The sequence below is a fragment of the Micromys minutus genome (assembly GCF_963924665.1).
Source record: "Micromys minutus genome assembly, chromosome: 20".
Taxonomy (NCBI): Eukaryota; Metazoa; Chordata; class Mammalia; order Rodentia; family Muridae; genus Micromys; species Micromys minutus.
Window position 1 is genome coordinate 18,041,438 of NC_137955.1, and position 22,744 is coordinate 18,064,181.

The window sequence follows — 22,744 nt, forward strand, 5'->3', positions numbered from 1 at the left end:
CTCTAGCCCCAGAATTTGTATCTTAAAGAATAATTCTAAACAAATATAAATCTACTGATGAGATCATATGAACACACACAAGAGAGAAAGCGAGAAAGAGAGGGAGAGAGAATTTTTCTAAAGCTATTGTGATGGCATATGTTGGTCAGCCCCTCACAGAGATAGATAAACGGAGATCAGAAGTTCTTGGCGTCCTTACTACATAGCAAGCTGAAAGCTGGCTTGAGTTAGTTGATATGTTAATTCAAACACATACATACAGACAGACACAGACCAACAGACGCCACACACACACACAAACACAAACACCAAAAACAAACAAACAAGCAAGCAAAAAATAAACCCAGCCCAACATCAAATTCATGTATCCAGATGTGGTTGTACATATGTAGCACCAGTCCCTATTGTCCAAAATTTCTGTCTTTTTAACGCTAAAAATTATGTCTAAAATTATTAGCATCAGTTCGTGCTGAAGGTAGTACTTATTAGGTTTGAACTTTGCTTTTAAAGATCCTGCTAACTTGAAGTACTCAAGGACCTTACTCAAGTTTAAGAACCAAATATTAAGATTACAATTATGTATTTATTCTTTAAAATCAGTGTTATCACAGGAAGACACGGGCAAAGTTGAATTAAACCATCTGAGTCCACTTTTATGATTTTAATTATGCCTCGTACAAGAGAAAAGACATGAACATTCCGTAATGGGGTTATTCTGAGGACATTTTTAAAGTAGCATTTCACACATGCAGACTGAGCCGCACATGAGAACAAGACCACATTCTTACCTGTGTCATTTCTCTGATGGAAGTTATGCTGTCCAGAGCTTTCATTACTCGATCATAGTTCTTCTTCTGTGGGTCAAAGGAAACACAAGGCATCGTTCACTTACAGGCCTTTGCAAATGACATATCAGCAGAGAAATATATTATTTCTGTACATACATTTTTTATCAAAGCGAATGTGCAAACAATGGCGGCACATAGAAGAATATAATAACATGGCACAGGACAGAGGGTTAATATCCAGAATCAAGGGGAAGAAAAATTCAAGTGTTATGCCTTATACTACAATGGCACGAATAATACGCACCTCACTGGAATAAAGTCTTGAATTATAAAAAGGGTTTTGGCTCTTGATTCTGGCTTTCAACATACCAAAGCAATAAGCAATAAAATAAGCTTAGAATCCTTTTGGAAGAAGATATACTTCAAATCTCCCAGCTGCTTTAATTTTAGACGGGAACACTGTCATCCAAAGAGTAAGGTGACAGTGTGTGCTCAAATGATTCCTCATTTCCATGCAGAAAGTAAACAAGAAGGGAAAGGACTTAGGAGGGTGTGTTGTACACTAATTTCTCCAAAATGATTTCAAGATGAACAGTAATATAAACTAAAGCAATTTTGGCTCGCAATCAATTTGAAATTCTGTTATTTCAGAAAAATTCTGGTTTAAGTGTTTATGAAATGATTCTCTTAAGAAATGTTAGACTTTGAACAATAGGGACTTAACTGTTGTTACTTCCTAAGGAGACAGTGAGAAACAACAGGGGGAAGAGGTTGAGGTGATAAAGAAGAAAGGGGGGCGCTGTCCCTTGGCTCATATTCCTTTTATTCTAGTCAGATTATGGAATCCCAAAGACTACACAATGAACTTAAAATTATCATGGAGACAAGACAGACATCCATGGAGATGACAGTCATGAAACTAAAGACTCCATCATGGTTCTCGGGAGCTTCGTGCATGGTGGGCTTGGGGGACCACTTACCCTGGGGTTGAAGGCTAACATCTGAGGGTCGTTAGGATCTACCACAGAAGGATATGGCTCAAAAATGACGACTTTTCTAGGAGATTCCAACGCAGATCTACACATGGACACAAGCAGATCTACCACCTAAGAAAACAGATGAGATGAGTCATTGCCATGGTCTATCATCTTTTGCTGCTATGACAGCCCAATGTAATCAGGAAGCCCTGGGGCTGCCACCCACCTGTCACATCTGTAGTTCATGACTTTACACCAAACTTGGCCAAAATTGGACCGCTGATTTAAAATAACAAGCATTGCTCAGGAGTATGTCTCTGTCACCAGCACACCTTGTGTGATGGCACTGTTCTGGATTCGATGGTAGGACAAACAAGAAGTGTCTGTGCTAGGGTGATGTATCCGATCTAATGGACAAGATATTAAAGGCATGCAGGCTTCCTTGGAATATTTGATGTGGTTAAATGGAAGGACAGTGAAGTAGACATTACATAATGATGCATAGGCAAGTTCTGGAACTATCATAGAGACTTTGAATGATGGGAGAGATCATTCCAAGTTAAAAAGTCCACATAGTCATGACATGTTTGGTATATTCTAGGAAAAGCAAATTATTAGAAACCAACTTGCCTCTGATAAACAAAGAAACAGTACTGTCTACAGTAAGCTGCCTGCCTTCTCCAGATCCCAGAAGAGTGTAATGTTTTTGGAAACTGAATGAAGAAAAAAAGGCTACTGTCTGAACAGAACAACAGTTGTAATTCAGTGTGGACATAAATAGGAAGAACTATATCCAAAAAATTTTAAAGTAGCCTTTTGAAAATGCATAGAAAGTGGAACATGATGGTACATGACTATAGTCCCAGTCCTGGAGACACCAAGGCAGTCAATTTACAAGTTCAGCTCAAGGCCTGTCCAGGACACATACCAGAATCCTGTCTCAATGAAAAGGCCTAATGTAACCCTATACTAAACAACAAAAAGTTGGGCCTGGTAGCTCATGCCTTCAATTCTAGCACTTGGGAAGCAGAACAGATTGATCTCCATGAGTTGGGGGCTTCCCTGGTGTATATATAGCAAGCTCCAAGAAATCCTGAGCAGGTGATGGATGGATGGATGGATGGATGGATGGATGGATGGATGAATGGATGGATGATGAATGGATGGATGGATGGATGGATGGATGGATAGAGAGATAGACAGAGAGACAGACAAACAGACTTCCACTTCATGGAAATGTACCAAAACTAACAAGCCAGCAAATAAACAAACAAAACTACATAAAACACAAGCACATCATTCAGTATAGAAAACAATTATTTTCCTTAAAAAGTTGTTGAATGTTTTCCCATAGGCCACTTCAAAAATAAAAAATAAAAAAAGACAAAACACAGATCTGAAAGAGAAGACAGCTGTGGACTGGAAAAGATTTTTCTAGTCAAAATTAGGTTCCATCAGCACAGGTACCTGAGCTCCGGTGGCAATCTCATCGGCAGCTTCATTCATCACTCCCAGGGTTTGAAAAGCAAACACACACAGCTCTCGTTCACATACTGTGGGCTGCAAAAGACCAGGAGTCAACTACAGTATATTTCCCCATCTTTCAATTCATAAACGTAAAGGTGCTCGACATAATGAGTGGAAAATAGGGAGGCTTAAAGGGCTTGAAGAAAGGAAACTGTATCCTATTACTTATCAATAGACAAATTCTTACACTAAAGCAACAGTTACCTGGTGGAGTCACAACTATAATAACAAAGAGCTGTGCTAATAAGTTGTAGGTATTTCCAATCAGAACTTAGCAACTGATGAAAAGAATATTAAGCAGTAAAATACACCTCTGTATCAAAAGTATAATGCATATTAGATGTATTCATTTAAAAACCATATTCCTAAGTTTGGGATATAAGGAAGACAAACACAGAAACTACATTAAAAACAGAAAAAAAGATATAACGGGTGAATCTCACTTTTCCCTGGGAGATTTGTTCATGAGAAATGAGCACGGCTCAACTTACTCGCTACCTGGCTCTTCAAAGATTGGCTTTGTTGAATTTGTTGCACAGACTCTTGACTTCAGTACCCTCCTGAGGTCAACGGCACTGAAATATACACTCTCAAATGAGTTTGGAGGAGTTCTCGTCTTTCAAATCTAATATAGTGTCATCCCCTTGATTTATCTGATCTCCCCGGTTTCATTGCATTAGGTAGCTGATGAAGCCTAACACAGCGCAGCCCAGTGCCTATGCACAGCAGACAAAAGGCATTTGTTAGTGGTACTGCTCCTCTCCTTGCTGTTTCTAGAGGATGGTTTGGTCTGTTGCATTGCCACTGGAAAAGTGCGGCTCCATTCTGGACATCTTTTATGCTCAGAGGAGCCCCATATGTGTGGCTTTATGGATAGAGAGCCTGAGTTATCATGAGTTTCTTGCGGAATCCCCAGAGAGGATAATAAAAAAGACGATTTGCTGTATTTTTTCTGTTGGTCCTAACAGTGTAACTAGTTTTGCTTCAGAATTGTTGAAACTGTGGGAAGAGATGCGGAGAGGGAGTTGTGCAGTCTGTAGTCACTGCTATGTATGTTTCTGGATAAGAACAGAACAAAGCAGACGGCTCAATTCTGACTTTTTTCTTTTACTTGAATATTTTCCGTGTTCTAAAATCTTCTTAGATCTCTTATGAGTAACTATGTGTGTGTGCCTCAGATTTTCCTCAGAGACATGAGGCTTTTTCGTTTGATCACTTTCTTGGGAGTAGCTCAACATAAACCATCACTGCACATTAACTACAACAGTGTTATATCCATGCCTCAATATAACGAGAAAGTTGCACATGAATGAAAACTCAGGGAGAAAGAGCTTGGGAAGCATGGTGGGCTGACCACACTTAACGGTGTACCACTTGACCCAGTGCACGGCAACATGGAAGATGCTTCCTTTTGAATAATACTCCAGTCGACCAAGACAAACAAACAGAAGGGAAGGAGCCCCAGAGAAGGCAAAGAATTAGAGGCCCACTCATTGCCAAACTCAGGAATCCCAAAAAACACTAAAGTGGAGGTCCTAACATGCAAGAGACCTGGTGCACCCAAGCATGCTGCTCCAGTTTAATCCCATGAGCTCATGTGACCTCTGATCATGTTGATTTAGAGGGCCTTGAGTTCTTGGTGTCCTTGAATCCCTCCGGCTCTTACTCTCCTGAGGGCAGAAAGAGCCAGGGGTTGAGGAGGATGGCCAACACAGTATTTTCTAGACAGGACAAAGCCAGTACACTGGTGAACTCACGGCTGCTATAGAAGCCTGCACATGACCTGCACAAGACAAAGCCAGTCACACTTCCAGTACAGATGGAGAGGATTGTTATGATGCCCTAACTCTAGCTGGGGTGCTTTGACAGCTAAGACAGCTGGGATAGGCAGTCTGTGTTCTTCATCGAGAGAGCCTCTGCTAGATTCCATACTCACATGAATAGCTCTACGAGCATGCACATATAGCCTGTATTGAATGGTCTTCCTTAGCTATGGAAAGAGGACATGGAGTTGGGAACAGGGAGCAGGGGTCTCTCTCACTGGTGGAATTTAGGTGTGGAGTAAGGGACTGGTACGTATGAAGTACACTGTGCACATCTGTAAAACATTCTCAAAGAATGAAGAAAACATCCGGCTTCTCTGCTCACGGAGAGGAAGGTAAAGAGAACCACTCCTCCTTGGCACCATGCAAGAGTTACACAGTAGACCAGTCTGTCTGCACTCTGAAATGACTTCTGTGTGCCCCTCACCAAAATCTGCCATGACTGACAGGATCTACTCTAAACAGTATGTAGCCACTTAACATCTAATAACAGATAGGTGTGACAATGGGGTTATTTCATGTACTTTAATAGAAATCAAGTAAGCATAAATATATCCAAGTCTGGCCTTATTAGTTCTTATTTTGTTTAAATATATACCTGTAAGATTTAATAATTATGTGTTGTATTAGAGCAATCAACTCCCTAAAATTTATACCATAAAACTATACCAAGCCCCACCATTACCAACAGGCATATTTAATACACAATATTCATTATTTGCCAGCTTAAAGGCACAAAGAACGTTTATATGTGTCCTTAAATATGTTTCACTGTAGACGTTTTAGCCAAGATGAATACACCTAAAATTTCTTGAATCAAAGCAATTTAAATGTGAGCAATAAAAACATATTTTAAAAACTGTTTCTAAGCCTCAAAGAATATTTTAGAACCTAAATGTATTTTAAGAAATTTTCATTTTCAATGAATTTAAATTACCCTTTACTGAGAATAGAAACGTTACAACTCTGGAGGATTTTGTAATGCATTTATGTATGGAGTAGAACATGGTGTTGGGAATGGTTTCCAAACACTTCCACTATGATCTTTTTGTTCAGACTAAATATGTCATGTAAGCCCAACATATTAAACCTACTACTGGATGTTGGTGGCCGTGGAACATAAATGCAGCTGTTTTCAAATCTGTAAACTGGGAACAAAAGTAACATCCAACTCAGTGAGTTGATAAGAAAGTTAGGCAAGATTTATGAACAGTTCCTTGAGTAATGAGAGCCATTTTTATACTGAATAAAGCAAGTTAATTATCCTAGCTGACCCGATAGTGACTTTAGGTTAATGTACAGAAAAATAAAAGTCCTGAACAAAAAATAATAAAGCATTTAATAAAGGCTGTTGGTTGTAGTACATATAGCATTTGATGCATTTTTGTTAATCAAAAATATTAAATTATTGCTGAAATAATTATCAATAAAAAGAGAAAAATCAGCCTAAGGGTAAATTGTCGGATTTAAAAAGTGTTGAAAATCGAGAATAAATGTTCACATACTAAGAATCACATCTCTAGGGTTTAAATTCACTGTATTTCCAGTGTCACGGGCAAGGCATTGCATGTATTTCGCAGTCAGGACAGCTGTTAGAGTGGGGAGGCTTTACTGTGCCCGAAGAGGGACAGATGTGACAGAGGACCAGGGCAGAGGTGCGCTCGCTCGTGAGGCAGGCTTGTCGGCTGGATGGGGGCTTGGTCACTAATGCAGGCTTCAGAAGCAGAAGCTGATGTGACAGGCTTTCTGGGGTCGATTAGCTGAAGGAGGTGCCAACCAAATCAACAGATGAGTCTACTGACTGGTTAATAATTGATCAAACTGAAGAAGTGCTGAAAAGCAGCAAGTCTGCCAGCCGAGGACAGGAGGTCTCTGGGGCCTTGCCTCTGAAGGGATCACCACATCTCCCTCCCTCCGCCTCTCTGCTCTGCTCTGTCACATGCTGCTGCCACTGTGATGTTCTGACTCCAGCCCAGTGCACTGAAGGCGACTGACCGAGATTGTGATTCTGTAACTTACTAACACGCACAGGAGACAGGAAATGTGTCTCTTGAGCAGGGACACGGAATGACAGCCAGTGCCAGTGAATGCTGGGATGAAGACGCTCATCGATATACGAGTATCTCCATCAGAGAGCAACAGCTCACGGGAAAGGCACAGCAGCAAAGTAGAAAGTAAGGTCACTAGGAATTGAGACACTCTGAGGCACCAAGCCCATACTTCCCTGTTCCCCGTAACAGTTGAAGGCGTCTCTAAAACACGTGCTGCACTGACATCCCGGTGCATTCAGAGGTGGTAGACTTAATCACCAGGTTTTGTGTTTTGACAATTCACCACAGTACCAAGAACCCACACTCTATGAACATGCCTGTGTTAATAGCTTACATGTATTACAGATTCCAGTGTCATTTAGAAACATTGTTAACAAAAAAGGAAGAAAACTGGTCTACTGGAATACTTCTAAATAACACTTTAACAAAGGATGCATCACAGGTGCTGGCTCTGAGTAGAAAACAGGAGGACAAGTAAGAACTAGCATTTCATGACTTGAGGAGTGGAAAGGAAAAACATTTGCATCTTAAGAAAACTAGACTTCTTGGTTGTGAGCCTAGCCTTTAACGGCTGAGCCATCTCCTAGACCTTAAATCATTAACAATTCAAGATCTAAGAATATAGCCTTGTGGCAATTTTTGGTTTTCAAAAATCATTATGTTAAATCTATACACAGCAAGAAAACTCTGACTGTTTCCATGTTACGTTCTGTTCTACATGTACTTTATGCTTATGGTAACTAGTGGGATTTCAATGCATGCTATCAATCCTTTAAAAGAATCAAGTACTGACAAAAATATATTCATATAGTTTTATGCCAAAATGCTTTTAAAAATCTGTACATGTATCTCTCTTTTTAAAATAAGGTTGTAAGAAAAAAATTTTAAAAAGAAAACCAGACTTAAAGAATAATGAGAAATAATGTAACCACGGAAGACAAAGATCTTAGGTTCAGAAATTTGAGGAAAACCAAGTGTTGTCTAGTCTGTTAAATCACCAGCTGCGTGGGTGCTATAATGTGCCATCCTTAGGATTTATTACACCTAGAAATACGCCACAGGACTAAAGCAATGGTCAGGGAACCACTGCCTAAAATCCAATGAGAAACAATGTATGACTCTTAAACTTACAGAAAAATTACTGCAATATAAATACAAGAGAAATACAGAAAACTAAATTTACTAAGTGTGCCCAAATCCAAAAGCCTCTGTGAAGAGAGAATTGAAAGTTGTCTCCTTCTGTTTACCCTACTTCAACGTGAGAGGATGCTTGGGTTTTCTTTGCCTGACCTGACCTGACCTGTGTGTCGCATCATTAGTTAAAAGGTTGAAGGCATCTCTCTGACTTGCATAGGCCAAAAATTCTCAACCTGTGTGCTGTGACCTCTTTGGTGGTGAAATGACCCTTTCACAGGGGACACTTATCAGATATCCTGTGTGTCAGCGATTTACATTTAGGATTCATAACTGTAGCAAAATCACAAATATGAAGTAGAAATGAAAATAATTTTATGGCTGGAGGTCACCTCGTCGTCGTCAGGAACTGTATGCAAGGGTCACAGCATTAGGAAGGTCGAATGTCAATGCTTTAGGCTCTGTCACAGCAACTCTGAACGATCTAATAACAAGCTACAGAAAGTACTTGTTTGGAATATCGTTTTCTCTCTAACCATCACCGATGCAGAAACAGAAACAAACAGAACTTGAAGTGAGGCAGAAGAATCCTAAGAGAAACTGTGGAATCTTTGCCACTTCTTATAAAAATGAATTACCCGCAAATTAAACCATGAAGAATAGGCTCCCAAATCATGTGTGTGCTGAATTTCAAAAATCAAAAATGTAATCATTCAAGTCTTCAAGTTCAGAGATGACTCTGGTGCCACCGTGCCCAGTGAGACCTTGTCTCTGTTACAAACCATGGGCGTATCGCTGAATAAAATACATCCTTCCTCACCTGTGGCAGGGAGCTAATAATATTCACAGGGAATTGCACTCTGACAACCCAGAGTGCTTTGCACACATAAAACATACCTAAGGAGTGTCTGCTGTTGATGGATCCCTATTGTTCTGTGCATTGGAGACATCACTGTCATGGATAAACTCAAGGTCAAAGCTTGAACATTAGCAGATGCAGCTCCTAACTGGGGTATTCGGAGATAGGGGACCGGGAGCTGTAGTGGTCCATGTATCATGTGGACATTTTTCTTTTAAATCGTGTAATAATTTAACAAATACATGCTGTTTTAGCTAGCGTATTTTATTCTGAGAATAAAATAAAAGTAGACTTTCAAAAAAATGGTATATGAACCATAAGGATAATTGTTATCCATTTCCTTAGAATAAAAATAAATGAATCATGAAATCTGAAAATTATTCTCATAGAATTGTTATTTATCTATGTGAATCTTGAGAACTAAAAGGGTCTGATGAAAAATCATTGATTTATAGGCTGCGTGATTAATATCTTCAAACATTCTGAAGAGCAAATCAATCTTTTTCCCCCTCAAAGAGTGGAACAGAATCAACCATGAAACCTTCAAGCTACTAATCCTTTAACTAACGTTGAAGATGGAGGATGCAGAAGTCAGAGAGAATCAAGCTCAAAGCTCTGCATCCAGAAACACTATCCGAATGGTGCTGAGGAAAGTGCATTATCTCTGGGATTCAAGAAAACAAAACAAAACCCCTCCTTGAACCACAAATCACTGGTTTGTGTAGTAAGGAATCAGTAAGCAAGGTATCCATGCACAGTGCCTGTCCACAGTGCAAAACGAGCCCCGGCCTCAATACACAGTCGGGACACATATTAGGCCAATCACAATCTCCACATTCACTCATATTTTACTATTTCTTAAACTAAAACATGGATTTGACTGCCTAGGCTTAGTAGAATGCATTTTTAAAAAAATATTGGAGTAAGCACTAATACCAACAAAAATGTCTCCGTGATAACCTACCCTTCCACCTCCCTATAAAAGCCTTTAAAAAACTATTAAAAATGGTCTAACAGACTCAGGTCATTGTGGAACGTAGCTTAAAGTCTGTAATAAGGCAAGACGTGGTGAGAACGTGAACTATTCGTGACAGCTCACATTTCCTGAAACTGGAAAAGGAATGAAGGTCATTCCCGAAGGACTATGATGGACCCCATCTAATGGACAGACACCTGTCTGTCTGTGCCTGATCTGCAATTCACCCAGCACAAAACTTATGCCCAGGATTAGGACTGAACACTAGTCAGTGCTCTTGGTCATTACTGAGGCGGTGAGCAGCAACCAAGGCGAACAACAAAGGAACCAAACTGCTTGGGAGGAAGACTAGTAAGGATGTGCAAGATGCAGGAGGAGAAGGAACAGCTTCTACAGATGCCCGGGGAGACAGAAGGCCACATACTTGGCCAGGACTCCATGTGCTCAAGAAAAATTTGTAGTCAGTCACAGTGGTTCCTGGCAAAATAAATCCCAGAATTTGAGAGCCTGAGGCAGAATTGCCACAAGTTTGAAGACAGTTTGAACTAAATAAAAAGTTCTGGGCCAGCCAAAGCCAAGCAGGGAGACCGTATGTTTGTTTAATTTAGAAGAGGGGGAGGAGAAAAGAAACAAACAAAAAAAAAAAAAAAAAAAAAAAAAACAGAAGAAACTTTTAAAAACTAAACAACAAAATCAGGAGATGACGTTAAATATCATTTATAGGTGATTTTTATTATTGCAAGGAGGAAATTCAAGCTAGGGTAGAATTGTAAACAGCCAAGCTAAGTATTAAAGGAATGCTCAACAAATACACGCCCTTGAAAGAAATGGGAAGGCACTTTTGATGTTAATTTGTAAAGAAATAAAATTATAGAAAGGACAGAGATCTGATTTGAAGGCTGCTGCATTAATATTTCAGGAAGGATAGCTGAAAGAAAAAAAGCAAAGGAAAGAAGGAAGGAAGGAAGGAAGGAAGGAATAAAGGAAGGAAGGAAGGAAGGAAGGAAGGAATAAAGGAAGGAAGGAAGGAAGGAAGGAAGGAAGGAAGGAAGGAAGGAAGGAAGGAAAGAGAGAAAGGAAGAAAAGCGAGCATGTAAAGAATTATAAAGGCCCAGGTACAGAAGAAAGGTAAGTGATGGACAAGGCCCAGGAGAGTACAGACACAGCATGGAGCAACACTGTTGAGACTATTAGAGACAAGACAAGCAATCTAAGTAAAGATGGTATTTCCACAGAATCAGTAAAATTTATAAAGAGCAAGTAAATTCTGCAGTTGACCCCTATCAAAACTAGTATAAAATTCATGAAGGGACGCTATGAATGCATTTGAGGAGTTAACTGAGATGTGTGATTCAGTAAGAGAATAATAAAGAAAGGGAGCAGGGGCTGAGTTCTGCTCAGTACCATCTCATACAAGTGCATTAATGATGCAGTACTGAGAGAGAAGGAAGAAATGTGGGAGAATATTTGATGAAATATCATCTACCAAAATAGCAAGTTTGTGAGGTGAGATGTATTAACATATACCTCAAGAAAGTCCAATGAGCACCACTAGTATAAATGGAAAGAAATATACACATGCCTTATTTAGAACACTGATAGGATAAATGTAAAGAAACATACACATGCCTTAGTTAAAACACCGATAGGATAAATGTAAAGAAATATACACATGCCTTAGTTAGAACACCGAGAGCCCTGGCAATGCACACCTGCAACCCCAGCACTCAAGAGGCTACTGCAAAATTACCACCTAAAGCTTCTGGCTAGCCTGGAGTCCACACTGAGAGATCTTGTCTCAAGTTAAATAAAAAACAAACAAACAAAAAAAAAAAAAAACCTAGCGTAAGGTCACAGAAAACAAAGACAAAAGAAGCAATGTGAAGGGCTCACACATGAGGAATCCTACACACACACACACACACACACACACACACACACACACACACTAATTTGAATTCAGAAAATAAGAACAATAAAAGCATGCAATAACACAAAGTATCAAAGAGAAGAGAAACATAAATCAAGACATGGGAAAAGGTCAGTAAATAATTCTGTGGGCAACATCACTGTCCTTCAAGCTTAAAAAGGAAATGAAAACATTCTCAAACAAAATTTGAGAGGTCATCATTACTGCAAACTTTCCTCTGGAAATAATGAAGAAATACTTCAAGCTAAAACACCAAGAGCCTTAGACAGGACACACACAGATACAATGAGGATGGATAAGAACCTGAAATGGTATAATACCAAACAACCAAACAAATAAATTTTTAAAAACTACATACATGCAGTTTTTTAATGTTTATCACTTTTATCAGTTTCTCTCTAGTTTAAAGGCAAACCAAATAAAGCACTTATTTTTAATCCGTGTTGATGGAACAGGAGATAGTGTTTTATGTGCTGTGGTATCAGGGAGGAAGAGGAGACATTTGGAGTAAGAGCTCGGCAGCTTGGCCAGTGCAGTAATTCCCGGCCTGATAACCTTTATTCCTGGGAGTCACTGAAGACCAAAGAAAGTGACCTGACTCCACAAAGTCGTCCTCTGATCTCCACACACGTGCTCGGGCATGTGCTGTCCCCACTTCACAAAAACGCATATGTGAGAACAAAAGTTTCCACGTCATTGTAATAAAGTTGGCCTTATTGGAGACTTAATTTTGAAAATTTTAAATGCTCATGTCAGCCTGCTAAATGGTCATTATGAAAACAGATCAAAACCTTATAAGGCAGGAATTAAAACACCATCCTAGAAAATGGTTATTCTCACACACACACACACACACACACACACACCCAAGGCAGGTATAAAAAAAAAAGATGATCAGGAATTGACATAATGCATATAGAAAATGAGACAGTAGATACAACATATCACAAACATGTAAATTAATTGAAAATTGAATAAACATGGAGAACAACACATTCCTCCCAAAATCACAAGGGAAGGAAATGGTGATAAACCAGGGTAGAAACGGACAGCTCAAGGGTACAGAACTGAATGTTTCTGTTTTCAATAATAGTTACAAAATAAATGAAAGAAAATCTGGCAGGAGCTAAAGTCTCAAGGAAACAAAGGCCCTGCTGTGTACATTTCTAATGCACACAACCAAGAATCCTCTGTCTTGAGAAAGACTGGAGTAGCTTAGATTCGAGCACTGCCCAAGGAGCTTTTTAAAGCCTCGGTCCCCAGAGAGACGGTGGAAGCTTGAAGAAGTGGGACCTAGTGTGGACGAGGTCACAGATGTATGGGCTTAAGAGGCATTGTGGGGTCCCAGCTACTCTGTCCTCTCTTGATGCTGGGGCAGGGGTGGGCAGCTCTGCCATCTCCTGTGCCTCTGTCATACACTACCCCACCATACGTCAAAGCAATGTAGCCGACGGGCTAGGACCTTCCAATCGAGGAGCCAGGAATAAGTAAACTCTCTTTATATGTTGCCTATCTCTGAACCGATGAGCTGGCTCTCCAGTTTCCTTTAAATATCACAGTATCAGGGGAAAAAGAACCTAAGAAATCTTCTACGGAGAGTCATTAAAAGAAACCAGCAATCACTTATTGGAATTAATAAAGAAAAGTCAACAAACTTACAGAATACAAGGATAATCTAAACATATCATTTGGACTCTTTTATACAAACAAGAACCACGTGCAAATAAAATTTTAAAATCTATTTGCACAAAGAAATTATTCAAAGACATATAGAAATCATATGCTAAACAGTTTTAAACACCACTGAAAGAAATTTTAAAATATCTAAGTATAAGATTCCCTGTGTTCATGATTTGGAAAAAATAACATTCAACTGTGTCAGTCTATGAAGACTGCCATTAAAAAAAAAAAAAAAAAAAAAAAAAAAACCCAACAAGTTCTATTTCTCATAGTTTTGAAGCTAGAAAGCCAATAGGCTCAGCATCTGCTGGGGGGGGGTCACTCTCGGTGTCACGCAGCAGTATAACAGAAACACCAGGGACAGATGCCACTCTTCCCCTTTTGCTAGAGTAGGAAGGGAGTTCTGGGCTACCTGGTCTGGTAGGTCCACCTCACAGTGCCGCCCATCTCTGCAGTACACTCCCAGTGACATCACATGGTAACTGGATTCCATTACATTAACTTGTAGGCAAACTTTTCACTTATAGCTAATGACAATAGTTCCCAAACAGTCGTGCACATCCAAGGCAAACATTTACAAATTCCAACTGCTTTCATTTGCAAAAATAGACAAGATGGCCAATGAACTGATAGAACAAAACTAGGGAGTCCAGATAAACAGCCAAAGCAAACTTGTAAATGGAGAACAAAGCTAATTCACACGACTTTGGTTTCAGTTCCTTAGAATAGCATCAAAAATGCAAGAAATTAAAAATATTAGACTCCATCTAAATGTAAAACTTACTGGGCTAAAAACATTATCAAGAAAATGGAAAGAAAATACACAGAATAAAGTTTTTATGATTTATATGTTAATGATCTAGCAATACAGATATAATATTCAGAATAAAGAATGTTTACCATTCAGTAATAAAATTTAAAGTAATACAATATGAAAACAAAAAAAATGTTTTTAAACAGACATTTCTATAAAGATGTATAAATGGGCAAACACAAATGAACATTCTGAAAATAATCATGTTGCAGAAACTAGAGAGCTAGTTTAATATAATCATGATTATATTAAAAATCACTTAACTATAAACTTTAGAGACTTGAAGATTGCATTAGCTCCTTTTCTGTTGCCGTGATGAACATGCCCAAAAGTTAGAGAAGAGAGCTGCTGTTTTTCTCATGGTTCCCGAGGACTAGAAGGGCAGGCAAGCCGTGGCAGTTTGGTTAAAGGAAGAGGCTGAGGCATCACATCTCCACCCCACACAGGAAGCAGAGAGAGAAAGCAGTGGGGATGGCGAAAGATACAAATCCACAAAGCCCTCCCCTAGTGATGAGGTTCCTCCAGCAATGCCCTCCTTAACCTTCCCAAACTGCACCACCGACTGAAGATCAAGCACTCAAATATAAGAGCCTCCATGGAACCGTTCTTATTCAAACCCCCTCTAGGATTGCATAAACTTCCATTTGAAAACTGAGATCTTTCTTTCAACTTATACTGAATGAAGTTTATAAAGTTATTATTGCAGATAAGTGCCAGTTTTTATTTTGAGCAACTCATCCTCCAAAGCACGCATGCCTTTTCCATTCCCACACATCTCAGGTGGTGTGACAACCTTGTTACTGAACTGGCAGTTTGGACTTTCTTCTGACTCACCCAACCACACCTTGTCCTTACGTGGAACATGCAGGGTACCTCTTTCTATACTGTGTTAAACTGTGAGGTTTTGAGCAAGCACACTAAACTATCCTAGCTGCCTAGCCTTACACAAGGCTGTCCCCAGAAGCCTTGTCTTATTAAATAAGCATATAAGTATATAGTTTATGAGACTTATTGCCAATATAGAAATAAGTGGAAAGAGATAAAAAGATGACAGACATAAGGAACGCAATCTTAGGAGAAAATTACTTACTCTTTCACAGATGCCTCAGGAAGTCATATTAATCCCTTTCCATGCAAATGATAGCACTTAATACACATTAAATCATCTTCCCTAGGGAGTACTTATTCTAATAGTACTTATTTGTTTATTCGTTTTTATGCTGGAATGCTTCCGCTTGGGTTGCGTTAATGTGGAGGTTCAGTCAGTGGGAACTTACCCTAAGCATGGGGCCATTTTGAAACACATGTGGTTCATCACACACTACACAGTATTCGTTCAGTACAGGGATCCGCTGTTCAGCAAACTCAATGGTCTGATAAAAAATTACAAGGATGATATAAGCAGGGCTGTTCTCAAGTGACATGCCATCCCAAAGGGGACTAGGTACTCCCAACAGTACATAGTCTTAACTCATACCTGCACCAGGAAGCCGCGGTCTCGGATTGGAATGCATTTTGCACCATTTGTCTATAAAAGGCAAAGTTTAAAAAAAAAGGTAATTTTTCATTGGGGAAAATGTAGTGATTGCAGCTCTTACCTTCTTCAGAAACAAACGCAGAAGACCACACTAGTGCTGTCAGATATAATAATACCAAACTGTTGAATTTCTTTGCTAATCCTGCCATGGTTGTTTAATCTGCAATTTTGCCTAAAGAAAATGATACTCTTAACTTCTCATCTTTTAGTAGAAATGGCTATCACTATTACATGAAAAAAAAAAGTTAGTTTATTCTATTATTGACCAAAAATGTCCATACCCTCATTAGGATATTCAAATCTTATCACCTGCAGTAATATCTTTACAGAAAATTATACGGCTATTAACAAAGGCTCCAGTGCTCAATCTCTTATTGGGCTATGAACATGGAAAAATGCATGCATTTTCTTTCACAAACTACCTGAAATTATCTTTCTCAGTGAAGCTATCATGGGAAACATTCCTTATGTACTGGATTTACACAACTTTCTCCATGACATCAGAACAATACCTTTAAATGGAATTTTAAAATAACTCATATAAAATTACAAAGATTATCAAGGTTTCCTAAAAACAAGTATAATTTTACAGTGGTAGCTGAGATTCAGTTGCAGGAAAAAAAAAATCTATGTAAGAATGACTTCCTAAAAGTAGACTCTTATTTTTTTTCAACTCATATATGACTGGATATATACCTACGAATCTTGAAACTGACACTCACAACATATGCATATTTAAAACAGCAAACACAACTTTCATCAACCATTATTATGTAGCTACATGTATAATTTAAGTCTGTTAGAAGCTGGCTGGAATGTTAATCACTGGAGAGGTCAATTTTGTGTAAGGCTGATTCATAGTCAATACCAACTATACAGTCATGTACTGAACCCATGGTGCTCCCAAAACTTGATTGAATTAGCACAGAATGAACAGCAAGAAAAACTTCATGTGAGACTCTTGGACTCTCTTGCTGATCACAGTGTTCACATACAAAGTTTTCTACTACAGAGCTAGAATATTATTCTTAATTATGAGACAAGTGTCCTCCGACGCTCATGAAGTAAGAAGACTAAATAAAGGGCCTGCTTAATAAAGATTAAAGGCTTTGTAAATCTAATTGGATTCCTTCCATTTTTAGCAGTGTTCAATGATAGGAATGTGAGCCAAAGTGCAAATTAATAATTACATGATTTTTCTTTTCAGATCCCATACTAACTGTTCTGGGCCAGCTGTAAAACCTGGGTACACAAAAAAATAATATTTCCAAAGGAAAAAAACACAGCAAATTTAAAAGCAAAATAAATAACATTGTCTTGTTTCTTTTCCCTCCCAGGTTTTATAAAAAAAAAAAAAACTGTGAACAAATCTCTTGCCCCTTAGCTACATTTAAGAAGGCAAGATGAAAATGTTTACGTACAGGAGCTGGGATAGCTACATTTAAGAAGGCAAGATGAAAATGTTTACGTACAGGAGGCTGGGAAGAAGACGATGATGGTGTTAAAATACCGATAAGCCCTGAGGTAAGCGAGAGCCTCCTGCCCTCTGCGTTGGGTTCCTTGAAATGCTCCGTTTTCGATGACTTGGGGGCACTGGAGTAAGACTTGCCGAGCAATTTGTGATTTTTCAGCCCATACAGCTCTTCCATTCTGAGATTGCTGGAGTAAGACCTGCTCAGCAGTTTGTGGGGCTTCAAGTTGTTGTTGGGCTCACATCGTGGGTCACCCGAGCAAGATCGAGTCAATAACTTATGTGACTTGAGTGTGAGGCAGTCTTCCTGCTTGCCGGCTGCGGGACAGGGCCGGCCCAAAAGTTTGTGCGGTTTGATGGTGGACATCGCCTGCTCGGCCCTGGGGTCGCTGGACAGCGAGCGCCCAAAGGTCCGGTGCGACTTGGCACACAGATCGTCGGCTTTGACAGTACTGGAGCAAGTCCTCCGCAGCAGCTTGTGCGTTTTGGAGATGCCGTCTTGTTCGGGTTTCAGTTTGGATTTGCTTTTGCCACAACCAGGGGGAGGATAGCTGGGCGACCTTGGAGATGAGCAAGAATTAACACAGAGCAAACTGGACCAGACCTTAGGGCCCCAGCACAAGCACCAGACGGATGTTGCCACCCCATCACCGCCTCCCTGCTCTCGGTGCAGAATGGGTCGCGGGAATTAAATCACATTTTTTTGCTGATAAGCACAAGACTGCAGCCTGGCTTCTCCCTCTGACCTCACTCAGAACCCCAGAAAGAACTAACTTTTGGAGAAATCTCGATTTTAAAACAAAAATCTGATTTTAGTACTTTTTCCAATGTCCACTCAAACAAACAAACAAAGTGCCCATCTATGTTATAGATGGGACGCCTGTAACCCAGTCTTCTCTTGAAAGTCATAAAGAAAAGAAGCAGACAGCTCACAAGAAAGAATACTTTTGAACTAGGTAAAGACAGTCTATGGGGGCTCAGCACCGAGACAAGGATGAAGACGCCTGTTACCAACCTGCGCAGGGTAGAAAACAAATGGAGAGGAGACTTCACCTTCTTCTCTGACAGCTTCTTACCGTGCGGGCAATTGGATTTTTCTTTGCTCTGTTTCCACTGCTGAGAAACAAACGTCTGCATGATTCTGTCAACACAAAGGCAGTACTGTTAGCACAGTCCTAAAGGCACCTAAACACGTACTTCCGGTTCCGTGGGTTGGATGGTTGGCCCATTGGTTTGGTGGTAGAGGCGGGGCTGCTGGTGGAGGAGGGGGTTGTTTCTGTTTTGCTTTGAAACAGGGGTATCACTATGCAGCCCTGGCCTGAAACTTGCTACAAGAGCCAGGATGGTTTTGAACTCCCAGGGTTCAGACGGCCTCTGCCTTCTTAGTACTGGGATTAAAGGTATGTGCCGCCACGCCCATCACTAAGGTGCCCACCAATAGTGTGGTGTCTACTGCATCAAGAACGCATTATTAGGGACATAGTCATAAGTGAAAGTCTGAGTTGTGAATGAATTTTCCTATGAAGCAAGCCAGAACGTAAGAAATTACCATGACTGTTTTTTAAATGGTGAGTTGTATCATATAAGTGATTAAGAAACCTACTTATTAATAAATTAAAATAAAATACTGCTATAATTTAATTCCCCAAATTGCTGGAGAATTTATGAAACAAACGATTTAAGAGGATCCTGAGAGCAGTCTCCAGGATTCTTAACTTTTATGTGAATTATTTGAAGTGAAGCCAATTTTTATTTCATTGTTCCATCTATACTTTTTCTTCGTGGAAAAAAATAAAGCCAGATTGTAAAACTGTATATAGCCATAAATATAAAAGAATGGTCATCAAACATAGCCCATTTACCTCTATATGTGCCTTTTTAAAAAATTGAATAGTCCTAAAATACCTTACTTATTAACATAAGGTTGGAATTTAGTAATTTCTAGCCTCAGAATTTCCCACACCATCTGCTTTCTTGGTGCTTCATGGGAAAGAATTCTATGAACTTTGTCAGCGTGAATCTGCACAGGACCTGAGGCTGACCTTCCCAGTCACAGGGCAGGGGGACCCAGAATGATGATATCTCTGCACGTGTGAAGGTTTACAAACATATATGATATGTACTATAATTTCCACATTTTTACTTTCTTTCCAAAATCCCCTGAAGCCTGGTTGTCATGTTCTTTTGTTATTTCTACAAACTGCTTCCGGGAGAGAGCATTTGCGGCAGTGTTTGTTTATCACGGAGACTATGCCAGCGTCTAAAACAGAGTCCAGCACATGAAAAGCTTCCTCTAAATTCCAGGAAATAGTTATTATTCCATACACTCAAATTGGGCATCTGTTCAGTGGAGAAGGTGTGAGTCCTAGCAAGAAGACAATTACCAAGATTTCTCCACACACTTCAGGTCTCGGCTAGCCCAGCTCACTGTGTCTCGCTGGTATACCAGCCTCTCTCCTGCTGTCTGTGATGTGTTCAGAAGAGTCACGGAGGACTTGCCAGGCACCCTTAGGGGGGCAGAAGTGGTGAAAAGCAAAAGGATAAATTGTGTTGACAGTGATGCTAACTGCACAAACGTGTGCCTCAGGGTTAAGAGCACACCATCGTCATTCTGTTTTTATTTCATGACTGAAGACTGGTGGGCTTTATTTTTGTTTTTGTTTGTTTGTACTCGATATTTCAAGGAGAATCATCATCATCATTTCTCCTTGCTACTAATAAAAAGAAAACTCAACAGAACCACTTCTCTGTACCAATTAGATTTAGCTTCTTTTCTTCCTATTCGGAAGAAAGTTCCTGTTCCTACGACCTGCCACCAAGGAGGTTACCTGCCACCAAGGAGGTTACCGAGTGCATGCTAGATAAGCAAACTGGAGCCAAAGAACTTCAACATGTAAAATGGTCAAAACACATTATTATTCCAAAGTGGCTTTACCAGCTGACACCGGTAGCTCTTAAATATGCTGAGTCCTCGTTGTCCTTGGACGTAAAGGAAACAACTGCTTCTTGTAAAACAGTGAATGTCAGTGATGTATGTAAACATGTATGTAAACGTGTGTGTGTGTGTGTGTGTGTGTGTGAGAGAGAGAGAGAGAGAGAGAGAGAGAGAGAGAGAGAGAGAGAGAGAGATCCCACCTTCTCATAACACAGAGCCATAGAACATTTAAAGAATTTACTAAGTGAAGAACACTTAGAAAAGCGGTATCTCAGCTACTTTCTAATCAAAGGTTCAGGGTTGTCTTCACACACACACACACACACACACACACACACACACACACACAGGAAGGGGAGGAAGGGAAGGAGGAAGGGAAAGAGAGGGAAGGAGGGAGAGGGAAGGAGGAAGAAAGAGAGACAGAGAGTCAGAGAGAGAGAGAGAGAGAGAGAGAAGGGCAACATCATGATTTGCCTTCTGGTGATTACACACTCGAGGAGTATTATACTCTAACTGTAGCCATGGCCAGCTTCAGCAAATACCATCTGGTAAAACTGTTCTAATAGTGTTTAAATTTTGCATCATACACTTCATGTGTAAACTGAATTACTATAAATGTAGAACTTCACAAATTACAACTGTTACTTAATTCTCCATTTGCATTTTACATGTATATGAGGCCAAAGAAGACCCACACAGTTTTCTCCCCCAAAACAGAATTGAACTTTGATCAATTAATTAGGTATAAAATCACGCACGGTTTCACAGCTCTTCCCACTATTACTGACACTGTCAACCTTTAATAGCAGACACCTCATCCCATGCATTACAAGTTTTATGTCACGTCAGACATTGACAATTACTTAAGTATTTTTTTTCAAGCTCTTTTGTTGACTTGACACTCAAACGATATTTCACTCAGTGCCAAACACATTCCTCAACACAAGCATCACAACAGGGTACATGTGTCTACATGTCAGACAGCACATGGTTCAGAAGGACTGAACTAGAAATAGATTAGAACTCTAACATTTTCTGGCTGACTGGCTTTAAGAAACTTCGTAGATGCTCTGGGCAGTAGTTTTATCACTGAGGTAAATTGACAATAGTTCCTGTGTCACCAAGTTACCGTGGAGAGCAAGTGACTGAATCTGTGTTCCTGTTTGGAAGGCCAATCACAAATACTAAGCACTTGGTACTAGTACCTTAGCACTTGGTACTAGTACCTTAAAACAGCAGGATAAAGGATCGCAGAAAACACTGAATGTGGTTATGTATTTAGTAAAACTCTATCTAAACCGGAAGTAGCCTAAATTCCAAAAACGCCCCCCTCAATCTGTTTTAGAGAAAATAGCCGCTTTTAATCTTACAATCTACCATGGAGACCAGAAATTTCAAATTATGTTGACTAGATAGGACCAGAAGAAACGCAGACAAAAACGTGTATAATTAAGAAACTTAATCATATACTGGAAAGAAATTTTTCATGAAAACATAAAAAATAATCTAATCCACACTAGCAAATCATCTACATAATTAAAATTCATCCATCAAAGCAAGTAACATTTCCAAAAACAATAAGCCCCAGGATGACTCTATGAACAGAAAATGCTATACGTAACACATGAATCTTCTTAAGCACAAACCCCAGCACACAACTGTTAAGTTCTCAGGCTTACAGCTATGGACACTGTTCCTTTTTCGAAACTCATGTGATACTCGCATGAGACGCTACAGACAGAACATTGTATATTCTGGTACTTTGTGTTTTTTTAGTTTTTATCTTATTTTGATGACCACCATTCCACAAACAACAACAAGAACAACAACAAAACAATAAGAAGCAGTGCTTACAAAATCTTGTCCAAGGCAACACAAGGTAAGGAAGCCCTCACACACGCTTCTCTACAGGATGAGTAATCAGGGGATTCATGTAAAAAACAAAGTCCATCTAAAAGAAAGAAAGCAATTGCACTGGAGAATCCTCCCTAATTCTAGCACGGAAATGTAAAGATATCACACGAGACGTTGAAAGAGAACACTGTATACTATACTGTACTAAACATCCCTTAAAATTTTAGCTATTAGAGACGCAGAATCCTACCTGCTATGGGGATTATTAATTATTTGGTTCTGCATTTGTGTGAACATCTAGACCCAGCACTGAGCAGCTGAGAAGTTCACTCCTCTTTCAAATACAATCATGCATAATTCATATCTCCACAAGGATACCTTTGTGTAG

The 22,744-nt window shown here is 39.6% G+C and overlaps 1 protein-coding gene across 1 annotated transcript in view; it reads right to left on the reverse strand.

The window, feature by feature from the left end:
• The window catches only part of PARP8 (poly(ADP-ribose) polymerase family member 8), a 166,492-nt gene that overhangs the window by 21,172 nt on the left and 122,576 nt on the right, over positions 1–22,744 (reverse strand). Inside the window, exons 12-18 of the mRNA XM_080933512.1 lie at positions 18,583–18,708; positions 17,569–18,127; positions 16,037–16,087; positions 15,837–15,932; positions 3,233–3,325; positions 1,769–1,894; positions 789–854 (exon numbers count right to left, since the gene is read on the reverse strand). Coding sequence (XP_080789638.1) covers positions 789–854; positions 1,769–1,894; positions 3,233–3,325; positions 15,837–15,932; positions 16,037–16,087; positions 17,569–18,127; positions 18,583–18,708 — 1,117 coding nt within the window. The remainder of the gene's footprint in view (positions 1–788; positions 855–1,768; positions 1,895–3,232; positions 3,326–15,836; positions 15,933–16,036; positions 16,088–17,568; positions 18,128–18,582; positions 18,709–22,744) is intronic.